Source organism: Ctenopharyngodon idella, chromosome 9 (assembly GCF_019924925.1).
Source record: "Ctenopharyngodon idella isolate HZGC_01 chromosome 9, HZGC01, whole genome shotgun sequence".
Lineage (NCBI taxonomy): Eukaryota > Metazoa > Chordata > Actinopteri > Cypriniformes > Xenocyprididae > Ctenopharyngodon > Ctenopharyngodon idella.
This window is the reverse complement of record NC_067228.1, coordinates 21476081-21493237: the sequence shown is the minus strand read 5'-3', so window position 1 is coordinate 21493237 and position 17157 is coordinate 21476081. Positions and strand designations below refer to the sequence as shown.

Genomic DNA, 17157 nt, shown 5'->3' with positions numbered 1-17157 from the left:
AGAGAGTGGTATAGGGATGGAGGAGAGAGGGGAAATAATTGTGCTAAAAATGGGCAGCCTGGGCGCTCCAATCAGAATGTCACTACTGTCAACCTTTCTGTCTCTGGGGCACTGCAGGAACCGGGAATGAGTGTGAGAAAGAAAAGGAAGCTAGTAGAGACAGAGTAGGCAGGAGAAACTGATGTGTCTACCCTGGGAGGCATATGAAATTCTAAAGAGTAAAAAAAAAATATCTCAGAACTTACATAACAGTAACACACAACTTAAAACAGTAATACTGTGAAATATTAATGAACTGTTTTCTATTTTGTATGGATTTTAAAATGTAATTTATTCATGTGATGGCAAAGCTGAATTTTCAGCGTCATTACTAGAGGTCGACCGATATATCGGGCCGATATTTGTCTTTTTTTAATATATCGGCATCGGCCGATATCCGTGTTTAGTAGCGCTAAAGCCAGGCACGTCCGCGGGCAGCCCTGTGTTATTGGTGCGGTGGAATGTGCTGCTGCCGCATGTGATTTGAAACTTTTGGAAGATTCAACAAAAGTACTGGGAGATAAAGGTAGCCTAAGGCTTAAATTCTGATATTTCAAAGTCCTATGGCCATATATTTACTATATATTACTAGTAAACTATGAAGTGTTGCTTCACTTAGTGAAAGAAACAACGGATAGCATAGAACTGTCGGGAACTGGCATAATGCTACAGCTGGTTGAAGGTTCGCTTACTTGTAGTTAACTTTAAGGACTGTAGTCCAAAACTACCAGCAGCTTGCTTGCTAACATATTAGCCCCAATGTTATAAGTTCTGTTTTATTTTTCCTGTATCGGAGTCGGAGAATTTCACTCTGCTTGGGGTGGAGAAGGCGGCAGCTCTCACAAACACTGCAGCGTGATTGAGGGCTACGTTACTCCGACAAATATTGGCAATATTAAGAGGATTTGGCATTTCCAATTAATGTAAGCCTGTTACATTCTTCTAGTCTATTATTATTACTATTAGGTAAGCTACTTTTGTTATTAAATTAATATTATAATAAATTTGCCCCACAATAATTTCACAGCGCATCACCGCATAACTGACGTGCTGTAAGGATAATAAAAGATTAGGCTATCAGCTCCTCTTTGAAAAAGTTTTAAACATTTTTTAGGTCTATTATACAATGAATTAGACCTATAATTAAAATTATTAATAGTCTATAATATTTCCTAACACTGCAGTCATAAATGAAAATTAAGAGCAGCTTTAGGCTACTTCAAGCACCAACTTTAAAAAAAACAAAAAAAAAAAAACAAGCTGTTTAACACGAAATACTATTCTTCTCATTTGTTTCACTATATGTACGGGCAACAAGAGAAATAATGGAATAAATTAAGACAGTTATATACCGTTATCAGCATATTATGTTGAAATTCGTCTCTGAGAGAAAATGCTCTGTTAATGCAGCGTCAGGCAGCTCCGTCACTTTTACTTTCACTTTGAATACTGACCGAGGTTAAGCTTTTACCGGCATAACTTTTCCGCAAAGTTTGCACGTTGCTTCTTGTGTGATATCCATTGGCTCCTCTTCTTGGTTGAACCCCCACGGATTTGTGCTAAGCCACTGCGCAGAAGTGTATGACATTTGTTCGGAAGCATGGTTTGATGCAGACAATAGCCGGGTTTCCATCCAACTTTGCATTAATGAAAATTCAGCTCAAGAATATGCGCATCTGCGTGTGTTTCCATCAACTGTGTAATGCGAAATGGACATCAGCCTAATAAAATGATGTGTTCCGACCAATGACTATAATATATATATATATATATAATGTCGCACAGTTATTATCCTCATTAAACCTGTCTAACATTGACCGTCAAGAATGTCAGAAATCACTAAGAGTTTAGCACTGTCCTTGCATACAAGGCTGTGCAACATGACAAAGTTTTTAATTGATTTGTATTTATAAAGTTGTATTTTATTTAAATGTATATTTAAGTTTACATTTATGTTCCAACAAACTTGAAAAATTCAGCATGATAAATGCTCTAAAATTTTTATGTAAATCAAGTCAGTGTTCAATAAATGATGTTAAGTTTAGAAATGTTGTGCATCCACTTATTATTAGTGTGACATTTTAGCATGCAAATGAAGGGGAAAACTTCAAGATATCGGCCCTAAAAATCGGCAGCACATATCGGCCATCGGCTGACCCTGACCTCTAAACATCGGCATCGGTTATAGAAAAACCCATATCGGTCGATCTCTAGTCATTACTTTAGTCTTCAGTGTCACATGATCCTTTAGAAAGCATTCTAATATGCTGATTTGATGCTCAAGAAACATTAAATTCTTAATATTATCAATATTGAAAACATTTGTGCTGCTTAATATTTTTCTGGGAAATAATACTTAAATAATAATTTTGTTACATTATAAATGCCTTTACTGTCACTTTTAAGCAATTTAATGTGTTAATTTCTTCCAATTTTTAAAAAAAAATTTTTACTGACACCAAACATTTGAACGATAGTTTATTTAAATAATTTTAATCTGTTTATGACTGACTGACTCTACATTATCCCATTATATACAGTTAAATACATAATCCATATATATATATATATATATATATATATAGTGTAGAGCTGTTGATGAGTGTGAAAACAAATAAAATGGCTTTGCAATTATAATCTGAGTCTGTCATTTTCATACAAAAGCAAACTATGATGTATTATTAAAACACCATCCCATGTCTATATACTGTCTCCACCCACGTTACTCTGAAGTGGAGAGAGCAAATGCTTTGGTCAGAGTGCAACATTTGAAATTCAAATAGGAATCAATAAGATGTTTTAAAGGCATATCTGTACATGTATGCCTGTTCAAAGACATCAGAGGGTCACTTTCTGAGATAACGGCATCACTTTGCCCTAGAGACTAGAGTCAGATGTTATTTTGACACTTAAAGTGTCACTTAAACATGCATAGGGTCTTTGTTCTGTATTCTAATCTCAGTTGTTCCCTCCCTTTGGCTTAGAGCCTGTCTGACAGATCTGCAAGGGTTAGAATTTTATTTCCTACAAATCTCAATCAATACAGTATTAATTATCAATGTGGCACACTCTGTGAGAAACGCCTACTAAATATTAAAAAAAAACAAATAAACTCTGGTGTAGCTGTAGTTGAAAGAGCAAAATTTCATCTGTATGCACAATAAATTGCAAGTGTAAATGCATCAGTGAAGAAAATCTTTGAAAAAGACAAAATACAGTAAAATGGTATTTACTGGAGATATCACTGATGTATATATTCAGTCCTCCTTTTATTTGCTTTTTTGTGCTTTTTCTGTTTGAGTTAAATCTTTTTCTCATGTATTTATTCTTTTTAAAGTTGAGATGGCAAAAAATGAAAAAAGTATATCTGTGTTATTTGCATTGTGTTGTTTTTTTGTTTACCCTTAAAAAAGTACTATGGCGGTACAATAGTACAGGTATCAGACAGGAAAAAATGGTACTCCAAGGTACTTCAATGAATGCCATGACACATGTACCATGGTATTGCCATAGAACCACACCCAAAATAACATGGGAACACCATGATAATTTTTCTAAATGCTAAATCAGAATGCATTTAATAAACTCGTTCACTCGATCTCTTTCTCACAATACTCTTCTACATAATACAGTAAGCATCAATGAACAATATCAATTGAGAACAAACAGTTTACGTTGCTAAGAGTGGTTGCTAAGGGTGTTGTGTAGTGATACACAGAACTGTTGGGTCAAGCGGTCATAGCCGTGTCAAGAATCAAGGACAGGAACTAACCGTTTTATATAGTATAATATAATATAATATAATATAATATAAAATGATTTTATAGTATTGAAATGAACACGTATTTTCCTTATACACTGTAAAAAAAAAAAAAAAATTTAAGTTGAGAAAACTTAAAAGTTTAAGGCAACCAGCTTTAGGGGATTTTTTGAGTTTTCTCAACTTGTTGTTGTATAACAAGTTCAATTTACAACAAGTTGAGAAAACTCAAAAATCTCCTGAAGCTGGATGCCCTAAACTTTTAAGTTTTCTCTTCTGTCTTGGAAATGGAAAGTTTTAATTAGAAGAGAGAAACATTTCGAATGAGCCCAAGAGCATGAGAAATTTTAACAATGTACTATTGTGAGTTCAGAAATTTAAATTGGGCAATTTAGTGACAATGTTTACAGTACCAGTACCATTTTCTTTTAATCATTGCAGGATGTAGCACTGTTATCCCTCAGTTTTCATGTTTAACATACAACATAGGACAGTATATTAGTTAACGTAGTTAAATGCTTTTGTGTTCATTAGTCTGTATGGATTCTGTATTTGATTAATTTGTAGTAGATCTGCTCAGTTATTCCTGTATAACATAAAGCTCGGTTCTGTGAAACAATGTCAGTATTTTCTAAATTGCTGGTGAAGAATAAAAATACAGACAGCTTCTGAGGATCTCATTAATGTTATTAAACCATTGTTCAAATGTTTGGTTTCTTTTAAAGAAATTAATACATTTATTCAGCAAGGATGCATTAAATTGGTAAAAAGTGACAGTAAATGTGTAATGTTACAAAAAAAATGAATAAAAAATTGTTTCAAATAAATGCTGTTCTTTTAAACTTTAGCTTATTATATCGCTGCTACTGTTCTATAAAAGCAATAAACAATGAAAGGGCATATGTTGCAGTGTTTACCATGGTAAAATCCACTTTTATTTTTTCTATATTAAAGCTTGCCCAATGTCTTGATCATTTGGAACAATCAATGTGTTTTCATTTGTTCTTTAATAATTTTGTGGAACCAATAATAAGCTCTGCCATACAGTTTGAAAAGTTCCCTTCAAGTGTCATTGTTATAGCTATGTGTTAACTGTGCTCCCTTGAAAAGCCTCTGCTGAGTGGAAACGAGCCATGCTGTAGAGGACTGTGTCAAAACATGTCATCATGTAAGGCAGAGTGGCAAATTTAAGTCAGTGAGGGAAAAGTCCTCGGCGCAATCTTTGCTGTCTGTAAGGAATACATCAGCTTGTGGGTGGAATGGATGCAGTGTGCTGAAAAGGTAACAGGCGGCTTCACACTTGCCAAGCATATCATTTATCGTCCCTCAGTGGCGGTGATGCAGAGGAGGACTATTTTCATGTGAGAGGATCTGAAATCAGTGCTGTAGAAGAAATAGTTATGGAGAAAAGTTAATGGCTTTTAGTCTCCATACCATGTGCAATTCGGCTGCAAATACATTTTCATGAATTTGCTTCCACATTAATGCCTAAAGAACTGTTGTGTCACAAATGTTTCTGTCCATGAGCAAATGACTGTTGTATTAAAGCTGTGTTTGATTGTGTGCCCTCTCAGGAGTGAGCTGTGTGGATGAGTATGATGAGATGGCAGCCGTGTCAGAGTGTCTCCGGTGGGCCGGGCTGATGCCGTCACGCTTCAGGAGCTGCTGGGTGCCTTGCAGGGATGACTGCACCTTCAGTTCCTGGTCTAAATTCTCTGAATGCTCTGGATGTGGGAGCCGACATACCCGCAAACGCACCCTAACAGGTGAGATACATTCAGACAACTTTCAGAGTGATTCACAAAGTTGTGAATATCCAGCATATATTATGCCACCCCCAAATCTTATGCACTAATTACACTAATGAGAAAAGGCTATGAGGCTGGTAACCAAATGGTTTCGAGTTTGTGCAATAACCATTCTACCCTTTAGCAAGCTTACTTAACTCCTTTCTGATCCAAGAGGCTGTAACTTTAATCAAATTGAGTTCTCTTTTGCAGCTTATTTTGTTTGAACAGTCAAATAAGATATGTAAAAATGTCCGTCTTGACGAAAAAATAGGGATGCACCGATACCGTTTTTCATAATTGATCTGATTCCCGTATATCAAATTCTGAGTATCGGCCGATACAGTTACCAATCTGATACCAGTGCTATATTTTTCTTGATCGTTGTAAAATATCTACACCTCTGTGTGTGGAACTGATGATCAATCTTTTATGTGTTAAACACAATCCACTAAATACACACCACTTCATTATAGAGAAAAACAACAAATGAATAAAAATATATAATCAATCTACAACAAAAAAAAAATATTATAAACCAGGTGAGTGGATAATCAGCAGCAAAAGTACTTCTACAAAAAAAAAACTTTGGTACACAATTTTATAACTGGTATAATTTTATAAAATTTAAACATATAGTAAAATACATAATTTAGTGGACAAAAAATAAAAGTAAACATAAGTGTAATGCTCAATGCATTCATAAGATGTATAAATTGACTATATATATATAGAGTGTCTGACTGATACCCAATCCAGCAACAATTGTGGTATCAGAGCCGAGACAGATACTGAATTTTGGTTCAGTGCATCCATAATGAAAATTAATGTAAACACAGTTGATTATGTCCTAAGTAAACATAGACAGTTGGGGGAAAATGGATATGTATCAATATGTTGAATCCGTGCATTAGGTCTTAAAGTGACAGCAGCCTAATATACTGTACCTGCTGCAAAAGTGACTTGATTTTGTTATCATGAAATGAAATTGCTCGTATCATGAAAAAAGATACTGGTCATATCGCCCACCACTATTATAGAGAACTGAATCTGCCAATATTAAAAGTAAATAAATACAAGTGGTACTATACAATAAATGCATTTATTTCTAAGCACATTTTATTTATTTATTTATTTATTCATTTGTAGAAATATTTATTTATTCATTCATATTTTTTATATTAGAAGATTTGGTCCTTTATAATATAAGGAAATAAATTGGACAGAATAAGAGAAGTGAGTCATTTTTGCACCAGGTAGTCCCACGCCACACACTCTTTTAGTTGAGCTGACAGTTGACATGTCGAACTAATCAAACAAAACGTTTCATGTAAACTGGTTGTATAGTGCTAAAAAGTTGATTCTAATTATTTTTCATAAGTACACTGAAGAAGTAACAAGTACTTTAACGATGTAGTTATATATATATATATATATATATATATTGATATATTGATATATATTGATATACTCTGATATGTTTTATCAGGCAGTTTACCTCAAGAGATATAAGAAAAAGGTTAATTGTGTTTATTTCTTACAGTTAGCAGGATGTTTGTTTAGTGTTTAGAATGCAAAAGTCACAACACAGAACAAACAGTGAATAAATCCTTATATACCGTAGCGAGTCGATAAGCTTATTTATATCCTGACAAGTGTGGGTACAAATTAGTGGCATATTTGTAAAATCCTTCCAGAGCTAGTGCCAACATGTACAATGGCTTCTAGAGTGTCACGATTGTAGCATCACTTGAGGAATATCACTTTAACAAAGGACGTAAGCTGACAGACAAGTCAGCTTTAGTATATTCTTTAGCTGAGCATAATCAGCTAGAGCTGTGAAAATGGTCTTGGAAAAAGAAGTCATTTACAGTGAACTTTAAGTGTTCAGTGCTCCAGTCGGTAACATTGGGGAAAATTCAAATTTATTTCATTAACTGTCCTTTTCTTCTTTCCTTATGAGTTACTGCACATACCCAACTTGTTTTGACAGGTACGTCTATCATCAGAGATCAGAGACCTGCTGTGAACTGCTTTATGAGCAGATTTAGAGCTGTCTGTTAGGGAATTATTGCAGTGCTTTTTGCTTTAGTTAGTTTGTTCCCATAAAAATCATGATTGGCTCTCATTAAGATTCTGCTTATCTCACGGTGTGACGTGTCAGATAAACCTTCAAAGGCTTTCTTCATACTTTTGGGAAATCCCACATCAAAGGCAATCACATGCTAAAATGTCAGATTTCAAACTAGAAATTCAAGAGCATCAAAAAAACGACAGATATGAAGGCTGAAAACTGCAAGCTAAGGACGATTGTGTGTCTTGCTTAATTGAATGCACTATATCCAGCAGGTGTTGGTTTCTGGAGGTGTCATCAATAATGAATGGTTGCTGTGGAAAGTGTGTGTTTTACATACATATGCAGGGCTCTACAGTGCGCACATCTCACTCACATTTGCTCCTGAAAATAACTGTGTGCGACTGTGAAAAAATATTTAGGTGCACTGGTGTGAGTGATCCGATCAGTTCTCATGAATAGATCCACAATCATAATTAAAAATTCCCAAAATGCATCTAAACTGAACAGTAGTTATTGTTGAATGGTGGGTGGGTTCATTATTATTCTTAATGAAAAACACAACAGCAAAACAGTACAATGACAAACTCGCTTAAATATGCAATTTTACATTTCGCTTGTCAACCAAATGTTCATCCATCGTCTTGTCATTCAGAAAAATGAGGTGAAATGGGCGTAGTGAGGTGAAATCTGACTCCTGCTGCTGATCCGTGCTGCGACTCTCGTTCGGCTCACTGAATTTAGCAGACGCGTTCCGTTTTAACCGTAGTGTCTATTCTCTAACTGAACTAAATGATGATTATTATTACTATAAAAAAATATCAAAACGACGGTGGGACCGGTGCCGCGGTCACGGTGGGCAAGTGATATAACCGGTGTTGCTGCTGAACACCATAACACAGTCAATCTCAGCAAGCCTAATATGTGTAAGTTAAGTAATTTCACATGAGTAGACTTCTGTTTCTCTGAGTATTGACATTATTGCAAATGTGATACTTACTGATCTGATTGAAGTCCAATAAAAAAGCTGATATTAAGTGACAAAATTTTAGCCACAATACTGTCTGTTTTTGCTCGATTTCGTGAAAAGAAACAAAGCCACACCAGAACTGTTGCGCATCTCCAAGCAACGGTGATTCCTGAATGAATCTGCGTTTTGACGATTGAATGAATGACTCGCACATTAAGATTTACCGCCACCTACTGGCGGTTTTATTTTCATATTTACATTTATTTTCATATTTACACTTTACATAGCTTGTTTTTACTTAAAATATTAAACTTTTAAAGATATTATATTTATATTTAAAAACATTCATACAACATTATTTACCCATGAGCTGCATGAAGCAGTCTATGTAAATGTCTAAATAATACCACTTCAGATGGAGCTTCTGTGTCACTTCTGCAGTGCAACGATGGATTTTTTGATGATTTCTTTTGATTGGTAACAGTCTGATTGGGTCTTATTGTTGTAATTGAATTTATTGTTTAACATTTAAAAACAAATTTTATATTTTAATTTAAGAAGTTGATTAAATATGATGCATGCATTTAATAAGATTAGAAAAATTGCTCTTATAATGGTACAAATGCCCCAGGAAATTAATTTAAAGCAGCAAATATCGCCCTTTAATGGGAAAGTTAATGTCTGTTATTGATCAGAAAGTGCTCCTAAATTTTTGACTGTGCTCCTAAATTTTTTTTATTAGGAACACAAGTGCTCCTAAAGAAAAATGTTACTGTAGAGCCCTGATATGCACACACACTCATACACACAGTGAAAACAGAGAGCAGATTGTCAGTGAGGCTGCAGTGTACTGAGAGATCTCTCACTGTTAGAGCTGTTTTCTATCACTGACTGACTCTGAACACCCTAAACAGATGGAGGCTGGCAAACACTCGTCAGGAAGCTTCTGGACACGAGTATGAGTTTCTCTTTCTACCTCTGACTGTCCATTTCTCCCTCTCTTCCTGTATACTGTATGTAGAGGCCTGCAGTGAGAGATGGATCGAGTCTTTCACTCAACAGATTTGTTTAAAATAGTTGTGTAAGAGTCCATCAGTTTAATCCAGTGTGAAAAGATGGATCTCAAAATCATACAGTCACTCTGAGAAGGTTCAAATATGCAGAAGATGCTGGAAAAGCAAAGAATGTGCAGGACCTGGAAAATGTTTCTGATGAACAGTGGACAGTTAAACTATTTAGGACGAACAAGGGACATCACAAAACAAAATATTATCCAGGTAATGACACACAATGTTAATAATCAAATGTAATGTAAACCTTTGAACGGTGTCACCTTTTACAGTTTTTTTTTATTCAGCTTTGATTAAAAAAGAAGAAATGATCAACATTTTGCAGATTTTGAAAGGTGTATGTAAACTGACCACAACGTGTTTCCTCTGTTTGGACTCTGTTTGGTTTTCGTTGGCAGCATTTCTCCCTGATTTGTTTGTTATCATAGCTACAGATTTGATTTTGTCATTCAGTTCAGGTGTGTGTGGTTCATTTTTTCTTTGTACAGATGACAACATTATCAAAACTATCCCCGTTCACATGGATCGGCGAAAATGACTAAAAACACTGTATTACGCATGCCAGACAAGTAGTTGGCGATGTCACTTAAATAAAGATTACTAAAAATTTCTCCGTTTTTAGTTGAAAACGTTGTTGTGTAAACAGCCCCTACGTTCATGTGTGTTCTCCTTGTTTTTTGTTGGGTCTCATCTATGGTTGTTGTGTTGCTTCGCTCCTTTGTACATTGGATTTAGCTGTGGATGTTTTTAAACTCTATTTTGAACTTGAACCTTCATCTTCGTGCACTTCATACTACACAACTCATGACAGAACACCCAACTTAGAAGTGATTTCATGTAACAACTGTCACTTATGATCAAGTTAATGTATCACATTTATTTAATGTGTATATTTAATAAACATTTCACAAGAAATACTATATCTTCATATCAATAAAATGTTAATTTCAGTTAATTATTAAATTATGGGCTGACAATTGCCAAAGACCCATTACTTAAGTTTTAATGCTGGCGTTTCTTCACTATGTTCAGTTATGTTATTTATATTGCATAGGCCTACACATGGATCCTGTTATTTACAGCCAAATAATAGATCACAAGACCCATATGGCTCATGTTGGTTTATCAAAAAATGAGAAGACTTGAACGTTTGATGTTGTCGTGGTGTAACTTGAATGGAAAAGACTTGGTTACAAAAAGCTTTGAAGAGCAAACAGTGTGCAACTTTATTTATTCATTTATTTATTTATTCATTCGTCATTTTTTAAATTGAATTTCAAAAATACAAAACAATTCAGTATGTTCTCAAGACATTTAACAAACAATGTTTGTCCACATAAGGGTGCGATAACTACAAAAATAAATAAAATGAAAATGAAAGAGCAGCACAAACATATATTAAATTCATTGGCTGCACTGACGTCATGCGCATGCACTCGGAGGGCAGTCGAATTCGGGCAGGCAGTCGAATTTCGGCACAACACCGGCTCACTTCGAGCACTGCTGACACTTTTTGAGCAAACTGTGATGTTGCATTCTTGCACATTTCAAATGTCTGGATCTCTGATTCTAATAAACAAGGGAAATACACACACTGTTTAACTATTTCCTTTATTTGTGACCCTGGACCACAAAACCAGTCATAAGGGTCAATTTTTTGAAATTGACATTTATACATCATATGAAAGCTGAATAAAGCTTTCTGTTGATGCATGGTTTGTTAGAATAGGACAGTATTTGGCCGAGATACAACTATTTGAAAATCTAATCTGAGGGTGCAAAAAAATCAAAATATTGAGAAAATCACCTTTAAAGTTGTCCAAATGAAGTCCTTAGCAATGCATATCCACTCACAAAAATACATTTCTGATATATTTATGTTAGGAAATTTACAAAATATCTTCATGGAACATGATCTTTACTTAATATCCTAATGATTTTTGGCATAAAACAAAAATCTACAATTTTGACCCATACAATGCATTGTTGGCTATTGCTACAAATATACCCGTGCAACTTACGACTGGTTTTGTGGTCCAGGGTCGCATTTTCTAAATATATAGCAACGTTTTAGTTTTCGTATTTCCCATTAATAAAGTAAATAAATGCATACCATCATGTGCAGACATACATCGCTAGCAATCTCTTACAATGCCTTATTTAGGGTTTTATGATCCTTTAATTTATAGATATGACTGGTGTATTAGTTTGAATACTGTTTTATAAGCAGATCAGACTGGCAATAAGAGAGGGCAGTTGATAAAGGAGATCAGCGTGATTATTACAGAAATACAGGGCTAGATGGGATAGAAGTCTTTTTCTTTAACTCTGAGTCTAAAGAATGTCCAGCTGCAACACAGCTTTATGGAATGTCCAGAGTGATATCACTGTGACATCACTGTTTAAAAAATTAGAATGTTCAGAATCTGTATTATACTCAGTCTGCTTGGTTGTCTGTATTACTGCATGTTCTGAATTAGTTGAATATAGTAGTCCAACGTCTGCTTTATTGCAAGATTCATTCTTCTGACAAAAATATTCAGTCTTCAAGTTTCATTTTGCGTGATTGCATATTGCCGCTTGATCTAATAGTCTATATTCAATCTTGAAGATTGTCTACAAGACTAAGATTGCGCAGTTGTCTCAAAGATTCAGCTAGTTGTCAACAAACAGCCATGCTGATCGCTGCAAGTTTGTTGCTGTTACAATATTGCTATACCAAGGTGAACACTCACTCACCTAATGGAAAGCAATTGACGAGCAGCAAACAAGCAAAAATGAAGACAACAAAGGGACAACTGGAGCGTCAAGCAAAATATCGAGGTAATTGCATTGCTATTGTACCATCTGTCCATCTGAGCATGTATTCAGGTAAATTAAGTGAATTATTATTTAGGCAATACATTATCTCCATTAAATGTGTTTTGATGAGTGCACAATTTAAATATTTTGTATTTTTTTTAAATTTGCTGCTCTAGGCCTTAATGTCATTCTTGATAAGGAGGAAGATGCTCTGTTCAGGACAAGCCCAACTTTGAAAGGTATCGTGAAATACGTCAATTTCTGCTAGAGTTGGGGTACTCTGACTCAAGTGCAGACTTGAGTCACTTGTCACGGATGCATTTTTACTCGGACTTGACTCGGACTCAAGCCTTAGGGACTGGAAAAATGTTTCTGAGTGCAACCGAGTAGCGCTGTTGGTGTCCTATAACTTGCAATTAGTAATTAGACTGTTTACACATCTACGGTAAGCTTGAGAACTTTTTACGTATGCTAGTGAGTTAGGTTACTATTCATTTTTGCTGTGAAAATGAAGTAATTCTTTAAACACATGATGGCAACTTCTAAGTACAAGGCCAAAAGAAAAATAATGTTTCTAACCTCTTGGAAGCAGTAGTTCACATGGGTCAAAAATGACAAAAAAACCCAATAACTTTTCGTTTTTCTAGTGGGGCTTTTTAATCGATATTCTGATTATTACTACAGCGTTTTACTATGGTAAATATGGAAATATGGCTATACATGTGCGGCTTGTGTATATAGGCAGGCAGAGAAGAGTCCTAACAAAATATTCATCCATTTGAAAACACAGATCCATACAATAAACTGCCAATAATGTAATTTGTTAAACATAAATATATTAAAAGTGCTGACGTCATTTAATTTTTGATAGGAATTAAAATGAGGTTGTATAGGGATAGAAGTACAGCGTGTTCAATGGATTGCACAGCTGACAAAACATTTTTCCAAAAAAATTTCAGTAGACACAAACTCCATAAAACAGTTTTGAAAGTTGTTTCGAAAGTTATGTGTGATCTATGAACTTTATGCAATCTGCATGCCATTGTAAAGACTGTAAGTCTATCCCTCACAGCTACGTAAAATTCAAAAGTCAAAAAGCTGTATTTGTCACAATACAGAAAAATCTGAAAAATCAAAATGGCAAGATGCAGTAGAGGTTTACTTTTGTTACATTTAAGTTGACATTGCTTTTCCAAGTTTTTAAGGTTAAAACAAGTCTAAGATATTGATTTAATGACATACAGTAGTATTTAGTTGGACTCTGACTTGGCGCTCTTTGACACAGTCTTGACTTGAACTTGATCGGTTAAAGACTCAGACTTGACTGAGGTGGACTCGAACCCAACAATTTCTGGTTTATGATTTAATGATGAAAGGGCGAGCTTGACATTTAAAGATAAATTACTATTTTTCCCCAACAGAGAAATTAACTAAATATGAACCTCTTTAATCATAGTAACCACAATACTGATACAAATAAAGATTCTGCTTTCTCTTGCCAGTGTTTGAGACTCCCACCGCCTCTGAGACTCGCACTGCCTCTCCGACTTCCACTGCATCTGAGATCGATGCTGCCTCTCCGACTGACACTATCTCTGAGACTGACCCCAACTCTGAAATGACACTGCCTCTTAAGCTGACAGTGCCTCTGAGACTCACACTGCCTCAGAGGCTCACACTGCCTCAGAGACTCACACTGCCTCTCAAACTGACATTGTCTTTCAGACTGACACTGTCTCAGGGACTGACTCTGCCTCTGAGACTGACACTGCCTGTGAGACTGACAATGCTGCTCAGACCAACACTGTCTCAGAGACTGACACTGCCTCTTAGACTGACACTCCCTCTTAGACTGACACTAGCCCTCAGACTGACACTGCCTTGGAAACAACACTGCCTCTCAAAATGTCTTTTAACTGAGACTGCCACCGCATCGGAGACTGGCACTGCATGGGAGACTGTCACTGCCTCTCAGACGGTCACTACATTGGAGACTGGCACTGCCTCTCAGACGGTCACTACATCGGAGACTGGCACTGCATGGGAGACTGTCACTGCCTTTCAGACGGTCACTACATCGGAGACTGGCACTGCCTCTCAGACGGCCATTGCCTCTCAATTGCCCCTGGATCTCAAACTATTGCATCCACTGTCTCTGACACTCCCGCTCCCTGAAGACCTGAACCCCTTTTAACATCTGTCTTCTCTATATACAATGCAATAAAAAAATACTACTGCAATGAAACATACTCCTAGATTTCTTTCCTATTCTCTTTACTTTTCTCTATGGAAGAGAATTCATGCCATTGTGAAGTGCACGGTAAGAGCCACATTAAATGCAATACACTAGCTTTGTCAGCATTTCATGTCTGACATCATTGCACAGTGAAAACAGTGCTGTCTTATTTCACTTATTAATTAAACCACACTAATTTATTTAGAAACAAAACAAGTGACTGTTCAAACACACTGATTTATTCAGGTATTGGTTAATTTTGTGTTGCTCAGAGACAATTCTGCTTTGGCTTCACTTGGAAGTGTTTTTGTTGGCAATGTTGTGTCTAAAATGTAAATGTAATTATACTCATTATTAAAGGGAGTATTCACCGCTGGCAAGATGGGCTTTTAATAAAACTTGGCTGTCTATGCAGTAGAAATATGGGGGGAAATGAAATTTATGTTACATGACTAGAGAAAAGAGCTGTGGCATTCTCTGTTGCCAAAAACGTAATCATCCATAATGCGCTTTTGATTTTTGACGACAACCCTCTGCCGATCCGATTGTCCATGGGGCGGGAATACAAAACAATGTGGAAGTTCGATCCATAAACTCTGGAGCTCTCAAAAGCTCACCAGATGACTCAAAAAAAAAAAAAAAATAATAATAATCCATTAACTACTTATTTTTTGAACTTTTGCATAAAAAAGCAAATTGTAAACTCTTGCTTGTGTGATATTATTTTGCAAATCTGAAATACTTGAATCTGTATTCTTAGATATACCTGAAAAATAATTCCATTGTACATCCAACCCATACACTGGCCATATAGAAAATACAAGCAACAAGTACTCCTGGTTTTCTTGCTTGACTCTCTGTGCAGCTGATTTGAAATACAAGAGCGAAGCTGTCTCATCATATATTCTCTGAGACAGTCTCATTTGGCTTTTGACTCGACCAGAGATTGACTGAATCCACTGAGTATTGCATCATGATTGGTGATGATCTTTCATCAGCATTATCTTTAAAGCTTTAGCTGTCAGCAAAACCACACCAATCTCATTTATGCAACAAAGCAGATTCCTTCAATCAAGCAACAAAACACAAAAAGCCTCTGAATCCAGTACATCAAAGCATCCTTTTTCACAGCTCTTTAGCCTGACCATGCATAATTGTCTAGTGCAGCCCACAGGTTTGACAGGCTGATGTGATTGTGCTTGACAGGTTTGAGGACCCTGTTGAATGCAGGTCTGTAGTGTCAGTGACAGCATGTCTGAAAGGAGCATCTCTCCTCATGGACAGATCCTTTTATTTATATAACCTAATAATATTCATCATGTCTAATGGACATGACTAATTTGAAATGTTCCAGGAAGTGAAGTGTGCAAAGAGGAACTAATAGCCACTTAAACAGAAGCCTTTATGATGTGAAATCTATTCATTTCTCTGCTCATTAGATAAATTAGATGTATATGGTCCACTGAACATGAGAGTGCTCTGGGTCTATGTTTGTACATATAAAAATAAAGAATGTAGGAGAGAGAAAGGGAGCTGCTTTTAGTTGATGCAGTTCTTATATTGGCTGCGGCATTCCAATACTTAAGGGACCCCCCCAAGAAAAAATGAATAAATAAAATAAATGTGCTTTAATGAATTGCTACACATTCTGTGCGGTTATTGATTCTTAATGTTGTTTATCTTGTTTAGATTTTTAATTTACTTGTTTGTACTTTTCATAAGTGAAAGTTCTAAACAGTTTTTTTTTTTTTTGGTCTTTTGCTTTAGAGTGTAGACAGGAAGGTCTGAGTGGGTTGGGGGGTGGGGAAAAGTTGTAATTGGGTCTGACCTGAATATGGGTCCCCGTGAGCCAACAGTTCTTATATGTTTTGTAAGTTGTTTAAAATGAGACTGACACCGCCCATATTTGTCTCCGCTTTTTTTTTTTTTTTTCTCCAGTTGTATATAATCTTGAGTTATGTTCTGTGTTACATTTGTGCTAAATATGAATAACACTTAATAAAAGGGTTATTATTTCACCCAAAGGTTAAAAAAATTGGCATTATTTATGTACCCTCATGTTATTCCAAACCCATGAGACTTTCATTCATCTTTGAAACACAAATGAAGATATTTTCTATGAATCCTGAGAGATTTCTATTTCTCCATTTAAAGTGTCATGCAAACACGTTTGAGTATCCTCAAGAACTAATGAGTTTTGTTCTTGCGCATCAAGCAAGTATGGTTAAGCTTCTATTTAGCGTAGTTGATTAATGTTTTGAGTGTGTCTTTGTCCATGTTGAGTTTGAGGAATCTCTCAGGTTTCATTATAAAGGTCGTCTTCTTTTTTTTTCTTTTTTTTTTAAGACAAACGAAAGTCTTGTGGGTGTGGAACGACAGTAAGTGTGCTGCTCTTGAATTTTTACATGCTGAGCAGGGT

At 35.7% G+C, this 17157-nt stretch overlaps 2 protein-coding genes across 5 annotated transcripts in view; both read left to right on the top strand.

Annotated features, from left to right (window-relative positions):
- Positions 1–17157, top strand: part of thsd7ba (thrombospondin, type I, domain containing 7Ba) — a 234178-nt gene that overhangs the window by 163348 nt on the left and 53673 nt on the right. For all 4 annotated transcript variants that reach the window (XM_051905093.1, XM_051905091.1, XM_051905092.1 and 1 more), the window contains one exon: positions 5374–5565. In XM_051905093.1, the coding sequence (XP_051761053.1) occupies positions 5374–5565 (192 nt within the window). The remainder of the gene's footprint in view (positions 1–5373; positions 5566–17157) is intronic.
- Positions 7135–14722, top strand: LOC127518445 (uro-adherence factor A-like). Its single transcript, XM_051905127.1, has 3 exons — positions 7135–12523; positions 12679–12741; positions 14005–14722. The coding sequence occupies exons 1-3, from the start codon at positions 12376–12378 to the stop codon at positions 14694–14696; spliced, it is 903 nt and encodes a 300-aa protein (XP_051761087.1). The 5' UTR covers positions 7135–12375; the 3' UTR covers positions 14697–14722.

Excerpts from the sequence above, each read along its gene's own strand:
- LOC127518445 (XM_051905127.1), top strand. The coding sequence starts at position 12,376 with ATGCTGATCGCTGCAAGTTTGTTGCTGTTACAATATTGCTATACCAAG. Across the intron at positions 12,524-12,678 it reads GCGTCAAGCAAAATATCGAG|GCCTTAATGTCATTCTTGAT; the intron begins GTAATTGCATTG and ends TTGCTGCTCTAG. Across the intron at positions 12,742-14,004 it reads GACAAGCCCAACTTTGAAAG|TGTTTGAGACTCCCACCGCC; the intron begins GTATCGTGAAAT and ends TTCTCTTGCCAG.